This window comes from Syngnathus typhle, unplaced genomic scaffold, assembly GCF_033458585.1.
Source record: "Syngnathus typhle isolate RoL2023-S1 ecotype Sweden unplaced genomic scaffold, RoL_Styp_1.0 HiC_scaffold_97, whole genome shotgun sequence".
NCBI lineage: Eukaryota > Metazoa > Chordata > Actinopteri > Syngnathiformes > Syngnathidae > Syngnathus > Syngnathus typhle.
In genome coordinates this window covers 38925-59009 of record NW_026872003.1, presented here as the reverse complement: position 1 = coordinate 59009, position 20085 = coordinate 38925, and the positions used below count along the sequence as shown (strand labels likewise).

The 20085-nt window shown below is 47.7% G+C and overlaps 2 protein-coding genes across 4 annotated transcripts in view; both read right to left on the bottom strand.

Annotated features, from left to right (window-relative positions):
* Positions 1-1260: 1260 nt before the first annotated feature.
* The window catches only part of LOC133148504 (prelamin-A/C-like), a 40701-nt gene continuing 21876 nt past the window's right edge, over positions 1261-20085 (bottom strand). The window contains exons 3-12 of one of the 2 annotated variants that reach the window (XM_061271545.1): positions 4196-4380; positions 3711-3836; positions 3226-3351; positions 2741-2866; positions 2453-2516; positions 2258-2379; positions 1989-2184; positions 1792-1899; positions 1602-1721; positions 1261-1539 (exon numbers count right to left, since the gene is read on the bottom strand). In XM_061271545.1, coding sequence (XP_061127529.1) covers positions 1465-1539; positions 1602-1721; positions 1792-1899; positions 1989-2184; positions 2258-2379; positions 2453-2516; positions 2741-2866; positions 3226-3351; positions 3711-3836; positions 4196-4365 — 1233 coding nt within the window. In that variant the 5' untranslated portion in view covers positions 4366-4380 and the 3' untranslated portion in view covers positions 1261-1464. The remainder of the gene's footprint in view (positions 1540-1601; positions 1722-1791; positions 1900-1988; positions 2185-2257; positions 2380-2452; positions 2517-2740; positions 2867-3225; positions 3352-3710; positions 3837-4195; positions 4381-20085) is intronic. The other variant, XM_061271546.1, reaches the window with a different exon arrangement.
* LOC133148503 (uncharacterized) lies at positions 4337-12126 on the bottom strand. Of its 2 annotated transcripts, XM_061271544.1 has the most exons (8): positions 11003-12126; positions 10607-10906; positions 10337-10496; positions 8883-9019; positions 8602-8777; positions 8273-8344; positions 8052-8198; positions 4337-7616 (listed from the first exon to the last, which is right to left on the bottom strand). In XM_061271544.1, the coding sequence occupies exons 1-8, from the start codon at positions 11064-11066 to the stop codon at positions 7389-7391; spliced, it is 1284 nt and encodes a 427-aa protein (XP_061127528.1). In that variant the 5' UTR covers positions 11067-12126; the 3' UTR covers positions 4337-7388. The 2 variants fall into 2 exon arrangements, with proteins under 2 accessions (XP_061127528.1, XP_061127527.1); XM_061271543.1 differs by having other exon boundaries at positions 10607-12125.

The window sequence follows — 20085 nt, the reverse complement described above, 5'->3', positions numbered from 1 at the left end:
TTATAAATCAAGCAGTTCAATTCACAAGTAAGCAAATAGTTTTATTCATGTTTTAAAAATACATTCCGTTTAAAAAATAAATATAATTACCATGCCTTCAAGTATAAAAACAATAATATGTAATAAATATCTTCTTTAAATAATTCATACGACTGTTTGCAATAAATAAGGTCTTAGATTCACAATGGCTTTTTTGAATGAGCAATAAATAGGTTATCTACAGAATAAAAGAATTAAAAAACTCAGTGCGTCATGCAAAAACAAATACATCATCAATACGTCAGTGGGTTACGACACGTCAGTGCAGATCCAACAACTTAATTCACTTCATGTTTTGCCCAACATTTCCGACGGGCTTCAGTGGCGGACGTGACTACCGCAATAAACTAAACATGGCGAAGACCTTGGCATGTTTTCCCCTTCGCCGTTCTTTGCGCCTCAGCGCCCTCTCGCCGTCAACAATGAAGATGTAGAGCTTCCGCAGGATGTTGTGTCAAGCCGATGCTAGCAAACAATTATGGAAAGTGTCAGTGTCTGTATTTTCTCCCACCTCTGGTGGTTTTCCATTTCTGGTTCTTACCTTGCTAAAGTTGGAGCTGGGGCAGTTTGCTGGAAACTGAGGTGCTTTGTAGTGCTCCAGTAAATGAAAGTTGACATTGTTTTGGAATTCATCATCAAACTGATATTGAAATTAGTCACAAGTCAGATATGTTTTACAGCCAGGAGAAGACAATGAAGGTGCTTTCTGAATTTCCACTTACAGCTTTCTGGTGTTCTTTAGCGGTACCCAGAACCGAGTCCCAAACATGAGCAGAGGTCAGCAGGTCAGAGGGCGCCGTTTCCTCCTCACTTGAGGTGTCGCTTGATGGCAAGACGGTGGTCGCTTCTGTCAACGGAGCGCCATTGGCTCGCAGTACTAGAAAAGCCACCAAGCCCACCGCGAGAATTTGCGTGTCTAATGCGGAAGCAGAAGAAAATCATGAATGAATGGCAAAAGAGGAAGAAAATTCAGGAAACATTCATCACTGACTTACACATGTTGGGCATGTTGCGTCGAGATTACTCTTGCCTTGACCGCCTGCTCTCGTGGAACATGTCTTGACTTCTCATTGCACAGCCGTTATATATTCTACTGACCGCAGGGATTTCCGAATACCTTCCGGTTTCAATTATATACTGATGAAACAGAAAATACACTCTTTTTTTTTTTGGTGCATACAGCAGAATGCAATTACACAGAATGAAAAAAGACGAATTCAATCATTTTTAAAGAACAACAACTTTATTTCAATTATTTCAATTAAATTTCAGTACAGGTCGGAGCAGATTTTATTTAAAAAAAGCCCATTCAATTGTATTGTTATACAATATTTTTATAATGTGACCATGTCAAAAGTCAAAGTCTGCTTTATTGTCAATCCCTTCATATGTCAAGACACACAAGAAACCGAAATTACATTTCCTCTATCCCACGGTGGAAGTGGAATTTCCATCATCATCTTCCAAACGTGCGCCAGTGGCTTTGCTCATCCTTATTTCCTGGAAGAAAAACGGACGTCAAAAGAGAAATATTGCTTCTTGTCGCTTGAAAGATGTGTCACCTCTCCGTTGGCGTTGATCAAGGTAAAGTGGACCTGGCCTACGGGTCCCCAGTTGGACTGTGTCTCCCAGACTAGATCAGAGGGAGGATTGTGGTTTCGGCCAGCGTCAGCCGCCCAGATCTGATGCATGTAAAGGTCATTGAAATATTGAGCACCTTGTATCTGAGATCTTCCAGATAAGATTGATTACCGTGACACTCTCGTGGGCCTTCAGGATGAATTCTGCGGCAAACTTGAATACGATGGGAGCAGAAGATCCAATCTGGAGCTTCACCTGCCAGTTCCCCAAATTCTGATCCTAATAGTTGAAATTGATCTCAACAGGTTAGTCGTTACTGGAAAATGTGCAAATTTCGTAAGCTGTTCCCCTTTGACACATCCACTGACCTCATCAACTGTATTGCGAAGTCTGACATATTTGCCGTACGAGTCCACCTCATCCAGAGTGACCTGCTGCTCATCCACAGTGGCCTGCTGCTCATCCACAGTGACCTGCTGGGCGACTTTAGGTCGAGGCAAGCTCAAACCCTCGCTGTCCTTCGGACGTTTCCTCTTTTTGCTGGCCGACATGGTTTGGCGTACCCTGGGGACAAACGTGGAGACATTAATTGCTATGAGAGCAAACGTTGTGGTATGTTCTAAAGCTGTAAAAAGACCTCTCCTCCTTGTTCTGGGTCCGCTCCCTCTCTGTAGACAGAGCCTCCTCCAGATCTTTCACTTTTTGGCCGGCTTCCAACACCATGCGAGACTCGTGCTGGCTTTGGACCATGCGCAAGTCCTACGTGAGACGTGAGAATGACTCAGCTTTATTTTCATTAATTAAATAAGCGATAGTGATGGTAATTACCGACCGCGGAATGCAGCTTCTTTTCAAACTCCAGCTCATCTTTAAGGATTTGAATGTAATGCGACTTCCTGAGCAAAAACAGTATTAAACCCTCGACGCAGTCAAATGCGCTATTTATATTGATGTGCGACTATGGGATGGTTAACTGAAAGTCCAATTGAGCTGCAATTAGTCACGAGGAGGATTTTCCTTGGGGTGTGGCCCCAGCAGCAAAGCAATTGTGTCAGCACTAATATCCACTATCCATTTTGTTGTTGGCATATTTTTGATAAAATGGCCGGGCGGGCCTCACCTTGCTTCCAGCTCGTCAAAATCAATCTTCAGCTTGGACAACTTCACCTGCAGACGTTCACGCTCTGTGGCCTCTGAGTCCAGAGCCGCACGGGCTTTCGCCAGATCGGATTCTTTCTTCGTGTCCCTGAGATGACAGATATACACATAAACTGAGAATATGGAAAATTTCGGGCAGTCGGAGAAATCAGCGTGAACAAACAAATACATACAGCCGAGTTAAAAAAACACCAGAACAATCACCATGACAATTGCAAACACACAGAAAGAAAATAAATAACTGGAACATCACTCAAACACCGGTGATCCCACCGTGAGTCCCACATATGGGATGGTTAACTGAAAGTCCAATTGAGCTGCAATTAGTCACGAGGAGGATTTTCCTTGGGGTGTGGCCCCAGCAGCAAAGCAATTATGTCAGCACTAATATCCACTATCCATTTTGTTGTTGGCATATTTTTGATAAAATGGCCGGGCGGGCCTCACCTTGCTTCCAGCTCGTCAAAATCAATCTTCAGCTTGGACAACTTCACCTGCAGACGTTCACGCTCTGTGGCCTCTGAGTCCAGAGCCGCACGGGCTTTCGCCAGATTGGATTCTTTCTTCGTGTCCCTGAGATGACAGGTATACACATAAACTGAGAATATGGAAAATTTCGGGCAGTCGGAGAAATCAGCGTGAACAAACAAATACATACAGCCGAGTTAAAAAAACACCAGAACAATCACCATGACAATTGCGAACACACAGAAAGAAAATAAATAACTGGAACATCACTCAAACACCGGTGAGCCCATCGTGAGTCACACATATGGGATGGTTAACTGAAAGTCCAATTGAGCTGCAATTAGTCACGAGGAGGATTTTCCTTGGGGTGTGGCCCCAGCAGCAAAGCAATTATGTCAGCACTAATATCCACTATCCATTTTGTTGTTGGCATATTTTTGATAAAATGGCCGGGCGGGCCTCACCTTGCTTCCAGCTCGTCAAAATCAATCTTCAGCTTGGAAAACTCCACCTGCAGACGTTTACGCTCTGTGGCCTCTGAGACCAGAGCCGCACGGGCTTTAGCCAGATCGGATTCTTTCTTCGTGTCCCTAAGATGACAGATATACACATAAACTGGGAATATGGAAAATTTCGGGCAGTCGGAGAAATCAGCGTGAACAAACAAATACATACAGCCGAGTTAAAAAAACACCAGAACAATCACCATGACAACTGCGAACACACAGAAAGAAAATAAATAACTGGAACATCACTCAAACACCGGTGATCCCATCGAGAGTCCCACATATGGGATAGTTAACTGAAAGTCCAATTGAGCTGCAATTAGTCACGAGGAGGATTTTCCTTGGGGTGTGGCCCCAGCAGCAAAGCAATTATGTCAGCACTAATATCCACTATCCATTTTGTTGTTGGCATATTTTTGATAAAATGGCAGGGCGGGCCTCACCTTGCTTCCAGCTCGTCAAAATCAATCCTCAGCTTGGACAACTCCACCTGCAGACGTTCACGCTCTGTGGCCTCTAAGACCAGAGCCGCACGGGCTTTCGCCAGCTCCGTCTTGTAAATGGCCCTCAGCTCATTGTATGCATCTTGAGGAGTGTTTTCTGGGGTTGCCATTTTTCGAATTTGCTTCTGTTGATCCAGAAAAGACTCAGTCAGTATCATGCCATTACACCAAATGCAACATGCACTTATCAAAGAAACGTCATAGAGGTTTCTTCAAAGTCAAAGTTTCCTTTGTAACTAGAATTTTGCAATTTCTGGAGAAATTGCGTGTGAAGGCGAAATGTATGAATAACTTCTTCGGGGAATGCTGCCGAACGATGTGGAAACATGTTGAATTACTGGAGAAATGTAGAATATTTGGAGAATTTGTGGTGAATTTCAAAATAAAAGATGTGAAGTTTTTGGTAAGTTGTGGAATAGGTTAAAAAAAATGTGGGATAGGTAGAAAAATTATGAACAGTTGAAAGTTGGAATGGGTTGAATCGGTTGAAAAATGTAGAAATGAGAACGGGAAAAGGAAATATTGGAGAATTGGGTGTGAATTTCAAAATAAAAGACGTGAAGTTTTTAGTAAGTTGTGGAATAGGTAGAAAAATGATGAACAGTTGAAAGTTGGAATGGGTTGAATCGGTTGAAAAATGTAGAAATGAGAAGGGAAAAAGCAATTGGGTGTGAATTTCAAAATAAAAGATGTGAAGTTTTTGGTAAGTGGGAAGTTGTGGAATAGGTAGAAAAATGATGAACAGTGTAAAGTTGGAATGGGTTGAATCGGTTGAAAAATGTAGAAATGAGAAGAGAAAAAGGAATTGGGTGTGAATTTCAAAATAAAATATGTGAAGTTTTTGGTAAATGGGAAGTTGTGGAATAGGTAGAAAAATAATGAACAGTTGAAAGTTGGAATGGGTTGAATCGGTTGAAAAATGTAGAAATGAGAAGGGAAAAAGGAATTGGGTGTGAATTTCAAAATAAAAGATGAAGTTTTTGGTAAGTGGGAAATTGTGGAATAGGTAGAAAAATGATGAACAGTTGAAAGTTGGAATGGGTGGAATCGGTTGAAAAATGTAGAAATGAGAAGGGAAAAAGGAATTGGGAATGAATTTGAAAATAAAAGATGTGAAGTATTTGGTAAGTTGTGGAATAGGTAGAAAAATGATGAACAGTTGAAAGTTGGAATGGGTTGAATCGGTTGAAAAATGTAGAAATTAGAGTAGAAAAAGGAAACTTTAGAGAATTTGGGTTGAATTTCAAAATAAAAGATGTGAAGTTTTAGGTTGAATTTCAAAATAAAAGATGTGAAGTTTTTGGTAAGTGGGAAGTTGTGGAATAGGTAGGCAAAAGATGAATGGTTGAAAGTTGGAACGAGTTGAATCGGTGGAAAAATGTATAAGTTAGAAGTGAAAAACGAAATTTTATGAAATTTTGCAAAATTTTATGCAAATTTTAAAAGTGAAAACGTGAAAATTTTGAATTTGGCAAGTTTGGGAATGTCCCCAATGTGATTTGAATGTGTTGAATTATGTGAATATCAAACTGGAACAACGTAAATGTGAAATGTTGAATCTGCCATTAAGAATGAATGGGGCAAAAATCGCCATAAATTTGTGAATTATGTGAAAACGGAAAATTTTTGGAACGAGAAAACTGTGAGCACCCATGCCATGAATTTTTGGAATAAGTGAAAAGTGGAATGGAGTGAATCGGTTGAAGTATGTGGAACTAGTTAAGCGCCAAAGAAAGCTAACGAAAAGGTAGCGCAAAATGTTGTAGAATAACAATAGTGTGAAGGCCTTCACCTTCACACTAATAATAATAAAGGACAGGAATAACAATAGTGTGAAGGTCTTCACCTTCACACTAATAAAGGACAGGAATAACAATAGTGTGAAGGTCTTCACCTTCACACTAATAAAGTACAGGAATAACAATAGGTGAAGACCTTCACACTAACTAGAATTTGCAATTCCTGAAGGAATTGCGTGTGAAGGTGAAGAAGTTGAATAAATATTTAAGGAATGCTGCAGAATGATGTTGAAACGAGTTGAATCGGTTGAAAAATGTAGAAATGAGAAGGGAAAAAGGAACTGGGTGTGAATTTCAAAATAAAAGATGTGAAATCTTTGGTAAGTTGTGGAATAGGTAGAAAAATGATGAACAGTTGAAAGTTGGAATGGGTTGAATCGGTTGAAAAATGTAGAAATGAGAAGGGAAAAAGGAATTGGGAGTGAATTTCAAAATAAAAGATGTGAAGTATTTGGTAAATGTGGAATAGGTAGGAAAATGATGAACAGTTGAAAGTTGGAATGGGTTGAATCGGTTGAAAAATGTCGAAATAAGAGTAGAAAAACGAAATTTTAGAAAATTTTGGTTGAATTCCAAAATAAAAGATGTGAGGTTTTTGGTAAGTGGGAAATTGTGGAATAGGTAGGCAAAAGATAAAGAGTTGAAAGTTGGAATGGGTTGAATCGGTTGAAAAATGTAGAAATGAGAACGGAAAAAGGAATTGGGTCTGAATTTCAAAATAAAAGATGTGAAATTTTTGGTAAGTGGGAAATTGTGGAATAGGTAGAAAAATGATGAACAGTTGAAAGTTGGAATGGGTTGAATCGGTTGAAAAATGTAGAAATTAGAGTAGAAAAATGGAATTTGAGAGAATTTGGGTTGAATTTCAAAATGAAAGATGTGACGTTTTTGGTAAGTGGGAAGTTGTGGAATAGGTAGGCAAAAGATGAACAGTTGAAAGTTGGAACAAGTTGAATCGGTGGAAAAATGTAGAAATTAGAAGTGTTATGAATATTATATGTACAAATTTAAAGTAACCAGTTTGATATCATATTGTTTGCTCATTTGTAGTATGTTAATTGAGTAAAATAAGAGCTCTCTCAAAGATAAACTACATCCACTAACCTTCCCAAATGGAATCTGAAACATATGAAAATAGAAGGCCACAAACTAATGCACAAACGCATTACATAAAAGAGATAGTCAGTGTTAACAAATCAATAAAACAAACACATCAGTGTCCTTTGTTGTTCGAAAAGTGAACATGTAACATTTATTTATCACCATTCATTCATGCATTCAATAAATTGCAAACATTCAATTGTTTTGAACAATTCATTCATTCATTCATTCATTCATTCATTCATGCATTCATTCACACATTCAATCTTTGTCACGTCACCCTGCACACGGGTGACAGTAATGGGCATCCCATCTTGTGGGATATGGGGGGGCTGGCTGAAGGTTTTTTGCCAGATATCAAGTTTGATGACTGTCACTTCCCCCGAATCCGACACAACATCCACCACCTCTTCCCCATAGAGTATACCAACGACGGTAATGATGAGGCTGGAGTTGCAGGCCTGTTGAATAAAATAAAAATGTAATTAATTTTTATGAATGGAAAACAACGTTTACCAAAGGCTAATCATGCCTCCAAATAAAGCAAGTGGGAGCAGTAAAGCCATCCTAAAACACAAAGACGTTCTTAAAGCAATGCGACAGTGAGCGCCCGGCGCGCTGCGGGCGGTCGCGCGATCGGACCAAATTAGGCTCCCTGCTCAGTGAGGTACACTTCAATTTGAGAAAGTACATCAAGACGTTACAAATATTTTCTAAATTTCAGCGACGGCTCTGTCACAATAATGCGACCAGCGCGGAGCAGTTGCGCGGTCGGCTGCGCGTCGGGCGGAACGCTGCAATTGCGCGATGGGACAAAAAGTTGATCTTGGAAAAGGGAACAATAAGCAATAAGCAAGCACCTTTTCAATTCCACTGCTATGAACCCATTTACTAACCTTTACATCCGTGTACGTTGTCGAGTGGAGCATGACTCCCGACTCGGTCGCCTGGGCACTCAGGTGGGTGAACACGAAGGAACCCCCTACCTTCAGCTCTACGAGGTTAGCCTCCCGCCAAAGTCCAATTTTGACAGTGGCTTCATCCTGCGGTATTTTTAAAATGCGTATAAGTATGTGTGCAAAGTGCTACAACAGGGGAAGTACAAATGGCTACTTACTTTTTTGAGCGTCAAATGTCGAAATGGTGCCAGGTGGTTCCCTCGCTGGCGCACCATGCGGATAGGACGCATCTAAAGTGGACCAAATTGATATCCCAATTACAATAATAATTGTTTTTGACAATGAGCGTGTCATGTGTCTGTGTACACGACCTTAACGATGACAAAAAAAAACAAAAAAACTTTTGGTACCTTAGTACTACACAGAGGATTTCAATGATTTGTGTGTGCATGCGCATGTATGTACATTATTGCACATGCATCATGTCTTCACAGGTGTACACAAATACATGTGTGTATATGTGCATTTGTGGGTGCAGGTAACTTACATCGGTTATCACGCCATCCAGTGACACCATCTCCTCAGGTAGTTTATTCACTACCTCCTGAGGAGATGATGCCACTGAGTTGGGGTATACCAGGGCCCTGGCCTCTTCTTCCAGCTGTGGGCTGGTTTGCACTTCGGCCGCCATGAAGATTTTTGAGGCGGGTTTGGTGAGGAGCCCTTGCCCCCGTTGGTCCACACCGAAGTTTAAAAAAATGTAACTGTTGCCCTCTGTGACGAGGGCAGCCAAGTGTTCAAACAGAACTATTTTATAGGCTTTCTCACCGTCACAGAGGGCAACAGTTACATTATTGTGCTGGCCGTGCATTGACAAGGTGCCATCAGCTGCACAAATCCAGCTCCTTGCACGCAGAGCACTCCTCATTGCCACTACTTTCCCGCAAATCATATTTGTCGCCATTCTGAAAGAGAAAAATAAGAGAGAAATTGACTTGTTTCGTTTGTAGATGACAAATGGCAAATTATTCATTTAATAATAACTATTATAATACATCTGACTGACTTTGCGATGAATTTATTAACTACCACAAGGTATCATTGCCATATTAATATAGGATAAAAATAAATGAATGCCACGTACAATAAAAAAAAAAAAAATTAAATGTTATACTGAAAAGAAAGAGTTTCCCAGCAATGATTTTTAACATCCACTAGATGTCAGTGCAGAGTGACAAAGTCAATAGTTCATGGGTGTGTAGCACTGGGCAATGATTCAATACTACTGATCTTACTCGGTTAGTACATATCAGTGCTTACAGTTACAATGTCATCTGCTATATAAATTTGGAAGCACATTTCATAATGGCGCCTGTGCATTTTTTGGGGGGCTAACCTAAAACAAAGATTTTAATAAAAGAACACCGTAAACCATTTTTATCCATTTACGTGTGGCGACTACGAGGTGTCGTCTGAAATAAATGAATTACGCGTCGTGTATCTTTCCATAAATGTCCTTACTCTGTAACGCAAAGTGCATGCATTGTGTTTGTGGCGCATCCATCTTGTTACATGGCGGCAAATGCACACGGCGGACGATAGTGTACAATACTTAAACGCAAGAGCAATAAAATGGGGAATCCTCCGTCATAAATAGGAACGCAGAACAATCATGTATTTTCGACTGACTAGTTAATTAATAATTACAAGTTAATTTGCTATATGCGCATTTTGTAATGGCGGCCTTTGTTTTTTTTTTTTTTGCTCGACGCAAACCAAGATGTGGATGCCTCGGTCACGAATAATGTTCACGTTCATCAACCGATGGAATTAATCCATACTAAATTCACCGAGAAACAACTCCGCAAAAGTTTGTCGTGAGAACAGGAGACTATTTTTTTCTATATGTACAGTTAATGAGTAATAACATGTAATAGCACAGTAATAGAACTAGAAATAGAAATAGAGTTTCTGGTTGAATTTCTTTGCAGGATTTTAGAATAGCCTCCCAGAGCTGCTGTTTGGAAGTGAACTGCCTCCCACCCTCGTAGATCTTCTGCTTGACTATGCTCCAAAAGTTTTCAATAGGATTGAGGTCAGGGGAGGATGGGGGCCACACCATCAGCTTCTCTCCCTTTAGTCCCATAGCAGCCAAAGACGCTGAGGTATTTCTTGCAGCATGAGATGGTGCATTGTCATGCATGAAGATGATTTTGCTACGGAAAGCACGGTTCTTCCTGTTGTACCATGGACGAAAGTGGTCAGTCAGAAACTCCACGTACTTTATAGACGTCATTTTCACGCCTTCAGGGACCCTAAAGGGGCCAAGCCGCTCTCTCCCCATGATTCCGGCCCAAAACATGACTCCGCCACCTCCTTGCTGACGCCGCAGCCTTGTTGGGCTATGGTGACCGTCCACCAACCATCCACGACTCCATCCATCTGTAAAGTCAAGTCAAATTAAGTTTATTTGTATATCCCTAAATAACAAGCAGTCTCAAAGGGCTTCACATAGACAGAAATTGACAATTATTCTCAATTTCTACACCTACCTGGACCATCCAAGGTTGCACGGCACTCATCAGTGAACAGGACTGTCTGAAAATTAGTCTTCATGTAATCCTGGGCCCACTGCAGCCGTTTCTGCTTGTTCGCGTTGTTTAGGGGTGGCCGAATGGAGGGTTTCCGCATAACTGCAAGGCTCTGGAGGATCCTACACCTCGACCTTCGTGGGACTTCACCGGCACATGCAGCGTCGAATATTTGTTTGCTCGTCTGTAGTGGCATGCTAGCAGCCGCCCTCTTGATTCGACGTTTTTGTCTTGCAGAAATCTTCCTCGTCGTGCCTTTATCTGCACAAACCCGCGTGTGCTCCGAATCAGCGACGAATGTCTTTACAGTTCGATGGTCATGCTTAAGTTTTCGTGAAATATCGAATGTCTGCATACCTTGTCCAAGGCATTGAACGATTTCACGCTTCTCAACAGCAGAGAGATCCTTTTTCCTCCCCATGGTTGAATGAAATGGCCGAACGCTTAAAAACGCGGAACTTAAATAGACTTTCCTTAATTGCGCTCACCTGGCAGACTATCATGTGACTATCACATAACTGAGGTTGATTTCAGTCATTTAAAGAGTCATACAATACCGAGAGTTTACTTGAAAAACAAAAAATGTAATCTTTATGACACTTAAATACATTTTGCATAATAATTTGGAACACGGGACCGTGTTCCAAATTATTATGCAAATTATATTTATCTCAGATTTTCCTAAATAGCTTCCTTGAAATCGTAGCCGCCCTCCGAGCTCTCCTGCCCGGCGTGCGTTTGCGTCAGCGCCCGGTAACATTATGGAAGCTAAAAGAAAGAAAAAAGAAACAAATCTAAGAGCAAGTGCTGGTGTATTTACTCGTCGTGTCCAACGGAGGGAGGCAACTCCCCGCCGCAGCTGCAGAGGCAGCTTTGAAAAGTCATCCCGGCCCAGTGGAGGTCTGCGCGGGGGGGGTCTTCCTTGAAATCTTAGCCGCCCTCCGAGCTCTCCTGCCCGGCGTGGGTTTGCGTCAGCGCCCGGTAACATTATGGAAGCTAAAAGAAAGAAAAAAGAAACAAATCTAAGAGCAAGTGCTGGTGTCATTTACTCGTCGTGTCGACTGGAGGGAGGCCACTCCCCGCCGCAGCTGAACAGTCATCCCGGCCCAGTGGAGGTCTGCGCAGGGGGGGGTCTTCCTTGAAATCTTAGCCGCCCTCCGAGCTCTCCTGCCCGGCGTGGGTTTGCGTCAGCGCCCTAGTGTCATTTACTCGTCGTGTTGACCGGAGGGAGGCCACTCCCCGCCGCAGCTGAACAGTCATCCCGGCCCAGTGGAGGTCTGCGCAGGGGGGGTCTTCCTTGAAATCTTAGCCGCCCTCCGAGCTCTCCTGCCCGGCGTGGGTTTGCGTTAGCGCCCGGTAACATTATGGAAGCTAAAAGAAAGAAAAAAGAAACAAATCTAAGAGCAAGTGCTGGTGTCATTTACTCGTCGTGTCGACCGGAGGGAGGCCACTCCCCGCCGCAGCTGAACAGTCATCCCGGCCCAGTGGAGGTCTGCGCAGGGGGGGTCTTCCTTGAAATCTTAGCCGCCCTCCGAGCTCTCCTGCCCGGCGTGGGTTTGCGTCAGCGCCCTGGTGTCATTTACTCGTCGTGTCGACCGGAGGGAGGCCACTCCCCGCCGCAGCTGAACAGTCATCCTGGCCCAGTGGAGGTCTGCGCAGGGGGGGTCTTCCTTGAAATCTTAGCCGCCCTCCGAGCTCTCCTGCCCGGCGTGGGTTTGCGTTAGCGCCCGGTAACATTATGGAAGCTAAAAGAAAGAAAAAAGAAACAAATCTAAGAGCAAGTGCTGGTGTCATTTACTCGTCGTGTCGACCGGAGGGAGGCCACTCCCCGCCGCAGCTGAACAGTCATCCCGGCCCAGTGGAGGTCTGCGCAGGGGGGGTTTTCCTTGAAATCTTAGCCGCCCTCCGAGCTCTCCTGCCCGGCGTGGGTTTGCGTCAGCGCCCTGGTGTCATTTACTCGTCGTGTCGACCGGAGGGAGGCCACTCCCCGCCGCAGCTGAACAGTCATCCCGGCCCAGTGGAGGTCTGCGCAGGGGGGGTCTTCCTTGAAATCTTAGCCGCCATCCGAGCTCTCCTGCCCGGCGTGGGTTTGCGTCAGCGCCCTGGTGTCATTTACTCGTCGTGTCGACCGGAGGGAGGCCACTCCCCGCCGCAGCTGAACAGTCATCCCGGCCCAGTGGAGGTCTGCGCAGGGGGGGTCTTCCTTGAAATCTTAGCCGCCCTCCGAGCTCTCCTGCCCGCCGTGGGTTTGCGTCAGCGCCCTGGTGTCATTTACTCGTCGTGTCGACCGGAGGGAGGCCACTCCCCGCCGCAGCTGAACAGTCATCCCGGCCCAGTGGAGGTCTGCGCAGGGGGGGTCTTCCTTGAAATCTCAGCCGCCCTCCGAGCTCTCCTGCCCGGCGTGGGTTTGCGTTAGCGCCCGGTAACATTATGGAAGCTAAAAGAAAGAAAAAAGAAACAAATCTAAGAGCAAGTGCTGGTGTCATTTACTCGTCGTGTCGACCGGAGGGAGGCCACTCCCCGCCGCAGCTGAACAGTCATCCCGGCCCAGTGGAGGTCTGCGCAGGGGGGGTCTTCCTTGAAATCTTAGCCGCCCTCCGAGCTCTCCTGCCCGGCGTGGGTTTGCGTCAGCGCCCAGGTGTCATTTACTCGTCGTGTCGACCGGAGGGAGGCCACTCCCCGCCGAAGCTGAACAGTCATCCCGGCCCAGTGGAGGTCTGCGCAGGGGGGGTCTTCCTTGAAATCTTAGCCGCCCTCCGAGCTCTCCTGCACGGCGTGGGTTTGCGTCAGCGCCCGGTAACATTATGGAAGCTTTAAAAAAAAAAAAACGGAAGTCCGAAAAAAGCTCCATAATTGGTTAAAAATTCTTAGCCGCGTCCCTGGAAGCCTAATCGGGCATAAAAAGTTAGGCGGAACGGCCCTGAAGCTCCACACGGAAGTCCGAAAAAAGCTCCATGATTGGTTAAAAATGCTTAGCCGCGTCCCTGGAAGCCTAATCGGGCGTAAAAAGTTAGGCGGAACGGCCCTGAAGCTCCACACGGAAGTCCCAAAAAAAGCTCCATAAGACCAGCGGGCCGTCGAAAATGCTTAGCCGAGGCTCTGGAAGCCTCGCCGGGCATCGCTCGCGGCAGCCGGGGTAGCTTTTAGGTACCAGGGGCGAGCGCTCGGGTACCAGGGGCGAGCGCTGAGGTACCAGGAGCGACCGCTCAGGTACCAGGGGTAAGCTCTGATGCAGTACCAGCTTTGGTCTGTTGGTGCGCCAGAGTACGATGAGTTGGTCCCCCTAGTTACTGTACTCATCCCCTTTACACCCTAATCGCAAAATACAGTCGGTACGTATGCGCAGAAGAGTTTTGTTTCTTTTTGAAAATTTTTTATAAGTGCCAGCGGATGCTGGCACACGAACTGTCCGAGCTACGACGGTTCCCCGGTCGGACAGCGACGGTGAAAAAGCGGTCCTGGAGGTCCGAAAAAAATTCGCGAATATTTTCTAAGTGTCACCGAGGGCTGACATGCAATCTATCCGAGGCGCGCTGGTTCCCCGGTCGGATCCGAATGGTGAAAATTCGGCCTCTCCACCACGGAGGTCGGTGAGAATTTCAGAATATTTTCTAAGTGCGAGCGTGGGCTGCCGCACAAGCTGTCCGAGTGGCGACGGTTCCCCGGTCGGCCACGAATGGTGAAAATTCGGCCTCTCCACCACGGAGGTCGGTGAGAATTTCAGAATATTTTCTAAGTGCGAGCGTGGGCTGCCGCTTAAGCTGTCCGAGTGGCGACCGTTCCCCGGTCGGCCACGAATGGTGAAAATTCGGCCTCTCCACCACGGAGGTCGGTGAGAATTTCATAATATTTTCTAAGTGCGAGCGTGGGCTGCCGCACAACTTGTCCGAGTGGCGACGGTTCCCCGGTCGGCCACGAATGGTGAAAATTCGGCCTCTCCACCACGGAGGTCGGTGAGAATTTCAGAATATTTTCTAAGTCCGAGCGTGGGCTGCCGCACAAGCTGTCCGAGTGGCGACGGTTCCCCGGTCTGCCACGAATGGTGAAAATTTGGCCTCTCCACCACGGAGGTCGGTGAGAATTTCAGAATATTTTCTAAGTGCGAGCGTGGGCTGCCGCACAAGCTGTCCGAGTGGCGACGGTTCCCCGGTCGGCCACGAATGGTGAAAATTCGGCCTCTCCACCACGGAGGTCGGTGAGAATTTCAGAATATTTTCTAAGTGCGAGCGTGGGCTGCCGCACAACTTGTCCGAGTGGCGACGGTTCCCCGGTCGGCCACGAATGGTGAAAATTCGGCCTCTCCACCACGGAGGTCGGTGAGAATTTCAGAATATTTTCTAAGTGCGAGCGTGGGCTGCCGCACAAGCTGTCCGAGTGGCGACGGTTCCCCGGTCGGCCACGAATGGTGAAAAATCGGCCTCTCCACCACGGAGGTCGGTGAGAATTTCAGAATATTTTCTAAGTGCGAGCGTGGGCTGCCGCACAAGCTGTCTGAGTGGCGACGGTTCCCCGGTCGGCCACGAATGGTGAAAATTCGGCCTCTCCACCACGGAGGTCGGTGAGAATTTCAGAATATTTTCTAAGTGCGAGCGTGGGCTGCCGCACAAGCTGTCCGAGTGGCGACGGTTCCCCGGTCGGCCACGAATGGTGAAAATTCGGCCTCTCCACCACGGAGGTCGGTGAGAATTTCAGAATATTTTCTAAGTGCGAGCGTGGGCTGCCGCACAAGCTGTCCGAGTGGCGACGGTTCCCCGGTCGGCCACGAATGGTGAAAATTTGGCCTTTCCACCACGGAGGTCGGTGAGAATTTCAGAATATTTTCTAAGTGCCAGCGTGGGCTGCCGCACAAGCTGTCCGAATTGCGACGGTTCTCCTTTCGGACCCGAATCGCGAAAATTCGGCCTCTCCACCACGGAAGTCGGTGAGAATTTCAGAATATTTTCTAAGTGCCAGCGTGGGCTGCCGCACAAGCTGTCCGAATTGCGACGGTTCTCCTTTCGGACCCGAATCGCAAAAATTCGGCCTCTCCACCACGGAAGTTGGTGAGAATTTCAGAATATTTTCTAAGTGCCAGCGTGGGCTGCCGCACAAGCTGTCCGAATTGCGACGGTTCTCCTTTCGGAACCAAATCGCGAAAATTCGGCCTCTCCACCACGGAAGTCGGTGAGAATTTCAGAATATTTTCTAAGTGCCAGCGTGGGCTGCCGCACAATCTGTCCGAATTGCGACGGTTCCCCTGTCGGCCACAAATGGCGAAAAATCAGCCTCTCCTTCTGGAGCTCGCGCCAACTTTGGCGAAAAAATTCTAAGTGCCAACGGCTCTTGCGCCGTAATGTGTCCGCTTTGTCTGGTTCCCTCGGCCGGCCACAAATGGCGAAAAATCAGCCTCTCCCTCTGGAGCTCGCGCCAACTTTGGCGAAAAATTTCCAAGTGCCAACGGCTCTTGCGCCGTAATGTGTCCGCTTTGTCTGGTTCCCTCGGTCGGCCACAAATGGCGAAAAATCAGCCTCTCCTTCTGGAGCTCGCGCCAACTTTGGCGAAAAATTTCTAAGTGCCAACGGCTCTTGCGCCGTAATGTGTCCGCTTTGTCTGGTTCCCTCGGTCGGCCACAAATGGCGAAAAATCAGCCTCTCCTTCTGGAGCTCGCGCCAACTTTGGCGAAAAATTTCTAAGTGCCAACGGCTCTTGCGCCGTAATGTGTCCGCTTTGTCTGGTTCCCTCGGTCGGCCACAAATGGTGAAAAATCAGCCTCTCCTTCTGGAGCTCGCGCCAACTTTGGCGAAAAATTTCTAAGTGCCAACGGCTCTTGCGCCGTAAAGTGTCCGCTTTGTCTGGTTCCCTCGGTCGGCCACAAATGGCGAAAAATCAGCCTCTCCTTCTGGAGCTCGCGCCAACTTTGGCGAAAAATTTCTAAGTGCCAACGGCTCTTGCGCCGTAATGTGTCCGCTTTGTCTGGTTCCCTCGGTCGGCCACAAATGGCGAAAAATCAGCCTCTCCTTCTGGAGCTCGCGCCAACTTTGGCGAAAAATTTCTAAGTGCCAACGGCTCTTGCGCCGTAATGTGTCCGCTTTGTCTGGTTCCCTCGGCCGGCCACAAATGGCGAAAAATCAGCCTCTCCTTCTGGAGCTCGCGCCAACTTTGGCGAAAAATTTCTAAGTGCCAACGGCTCTTGCGCCGTAATGTGTCCGCTTTGTCTGGTTCCCTCGGTCGGCCACAAATGGCGAAAAATCAGCCTCTCCTTCTGGAGCTCGCGCCAACTTTGGCGAAAAATTTCTAAGTGCCAACGGCTCTTCCCCGTAATGTGTCCGCTTTGGCTGGTTCCCTCGGTCGTCCACAAATAGCGAAAAATCAGCCTCTCCTTCTGGAGCTCGCGCCAACTTTGGCGAAAAATTTCTAAGTGCCAACGGCTCTTGTGCCGTAAAGTGTCCGCTTTGTCTGGTTCCCTCGGTCGGCCGCAAATAGCGCAAAATCAGCCTCTCGCCCTTCAGGTACCAGGCGTTGGGGTACCAGGGGTAAGTGCAGTACCAGCTTTGGTCTGTTGGTGCGCCAGAGTACGATGAGTTGGTCCCCCTAGTCACTGTACTCATTACCTTTACCCCCAAATCGCAAAATATAGTCAGAACGAGTGTGGGGAACACAAGTTTTGGCCCCGAAAACCAGGCGGCTGGTGTCTCTAGCGATGTGTTCCCCCCCAAAAAGTGTTCACATGCTCGGACAGCGAACCTAGGAGCTACCGCAAAGCACTCTGGAAGTGCAAGAGCAAAAATTTTTCTAAGTACAAAAATTTCTCGAAAATCTTCAAAGTGTCACAGTGCTCGAAAATTTTCAAAGTGCTACATGCTTTCCATCCAAGGAAGGAATAGTGGAGGACCGGCCGCCTCCTTAAACACAAGCCAGTGGAACGACGGGGAGGACCGGCCGCCTCCTTAAACACAGGCCGGTGGAACGTTTGGCAGAATTCTTCTCGTGGAGGACCGGCCGCCTCCTTAAACACAGGCCGGCGGAACGACGGGGAGGACCGGCCGCCTCCTTAAACACAGGCCGGTTGGAACGGTTGGCAGAATTCTTCTCGTGGAGAACCGGCCGCCTCCTTAAACACAGGCCGGCGGAACGACGGGGAGGACCGGCCGCCTCCTTAAACACAGGCCGGTTGGAACGGTTGGCAGAATCGCGTGACGGCCGCCTGCTCCCGGCGTCCGCACGTGAACAAACATCCCCTCCCGGGGACGGTCGTCTGCTCCCGACCGCCGTCCTTCACCCCCTCACCTTCCGGACCCCCGTCTGCTCCCGGCGGGCGAAAATCTGCGAATGTTATACATCCAAGAAAGGAAGGAGGGAACCGGCCGCCTCACTAAACATAGGCCGGGCGAAAATCTGCGAATGTTATACATCCAAGAAAGAAAGGAGGGAACCGGCCGCCTCACTAAACATAGGCCGGGCGAAAATCTGCGAATGTTATACATCCAAGGAGGGAGGACCGGCCGCCTCACTGAACATAGGCCGGGCAAAAATCTGCGAATGTTATACATCCAAGAAAGGAAGGAGGGAACCGGCGGCCTCACTAAACATAGGCCGGGCGAAAATCTGCGAATGTTATACATCCAAGGAGGGAGGACCGGCCGCCTCCTTAAACCACCGGCCGGGCGAAAATCTGCGAATGTTATCCATCCAAGGACGGAGGACCGGCCGCCTCCTTAAACACAGGCCGGTTGGAACGGTTGGCAGAATCGCGTGACGGCCGCCTACTCCCGGCGTCCGCACGTGAATGAACACCCCCTCCCAGGGACGGCCGTCTGCTCCCGGCCGCCGTCCTTCACCCCCCTCAGCTTCCGGACCCCCGTCTGCTCCCGGCGGGCCTCCGAGTACCCTCCCCTTCTCCCGAACTGACCGACTGGCACTCATGACCCGCCTTGGTAGGGCCCCCACCGGCCCCGGCTCGCGCCGGCGTTGGGTGGACGGTTCCTCCCCACTTGCGGGTCGCACTCTAGCGCCTCGGCCGCCGCGAGAGCGTGCGCTACGCGCCGCCCCCGCAGGCCTTGGCGCGACCGTACGGCAGCGAGACCGAGACGCCCCGAATCACCCACCTAGAGGAAATCAACGGAGGCCGAGCGCGCGATCCGATTGCGGCACGCCGCGTGGGCGTCTGCCGGCCGCGCCGGTCTACCGCGAATGCTGTTTCTCAAACCCAGACGGCACCGCGGGATGTGTTGTCGCAACTCTGCTCGACTATGCGAATAGCCTTTCCCGACTACCGCGTTGCGGGAGGCGTCTTTCGTGCCGCCGGTGGCGTATGACCTTCCGCGAGAGGCGTGCGGGCTTGGGGGGGCCGCAACGACCGAGTCTGACTCGGACGGGGCGCAGCTTCCCTCCCGGTCGCAGCAATAAGCGCCGAACGCAGCGTTGGTCACAAGCCACCCCGGCGGGTTCGTCGGGAGCGCCGGTACCCTTCCGTAGCTAGTTGCCAGCTGGCCACAGCGGGCCGCACCGACCGAGTCTGACTCGGACGGGGCGCAGCTTCCCGTCTGGGTGACAGCGGCGCTGACAACGGCGGGGCGGCCGGAACCCCTTCGACCCCCCGGCTCCGACCAGTGTCGATCCAACTCCGCATCCTGGCGTAGCGCTTGGGCCCAGGCTGTTGACGAACAGGAAGCGGGAGCAGAATCAGTAAATGTAAATGTGCTAGTTTACGTTGAGTTAGCCTTGAAGATGTTTTAGTCACAGGCCTAGCGCTGTAAAAAATGAATGCTTACTATTTGTCTGGCGTTAAAACAGACATTGTTTCAACACAAATCTGCGTGTATTGCCGTGCCTTTGGATATTTGCTTAGTTTAAATGCAAGCGCTAGAATGCCCCAAATTAGCCGGTAAAGAATTGATAGAGCAAAAGGGTAGAACATCAAAGTAAAAAGCTGTGATCCAATAGAGCAAAAGTTGGATCAAAGTAAAAAGCTTTGATCAATGATGCCGTTTATATTCTAAACCAAAAAGGTAGAACATCAAAATAAAAAGATGTGGTCCAATGATGGTATTTATACTATATTATAATTTTCCACACTGAGAAGACACAGAAAAAAATAAGTCATGCTAAGAAATTATTGTTTGCTTCCACATACTCCTTGCAATGTGTTCACATACTCGTCATTACTTTTTGGTGCAATTAATGAGTTTGCGTCGAAAATTGGTTCATAAATAGATGCAAAACAAATTGCGCGGGTCCGGATCGTATCTCAAAAAGGGGGGCTGCTGATGCGTCGGTTCAGAAGTGGAAAATTGGCACGTAAGTAGATGCAAAAAATCCGCGCAGCTTCCGTTCGTATCTCAAAATGTCCGTAAGTATAGGGGTTCGTAAGTAGAGGTGCCACTGCATATGCAAGTTTAACATGGTCGCTTTTACTCGTATGCTTTGCATGGTCCTTCAGATCACTAACAATTCCTCCCATC

What these genes read in the sequence shown, in the direction of transcription:
- LOC133148503 (XM_061271543.1), bottom strand. Translation starts at nt 11,066, where the DNA reads ATGGGGAGGAAAAAGGATCTCTCTGCTGTTGAGAAGCGTGAAATCGTT. An exon ending in AACTGTTGCCCTCTGTGACG is followed by an intron (nt 8,778 to 8,882) that starts GTGAGAAAGCCT and finishes AACGGGGGCAAG; the next exon opens with GGCTCCTCACCAAACCCGCC. An exon ending in CAACGTACACGGATGTAAAG is followed by an intron (nt 7,617 to 8,051) that starts GTTAGTAAATGG and finishes TTTATTCAACAG; the next exon opens with GCCTGCAACTCCAGCCTCAT.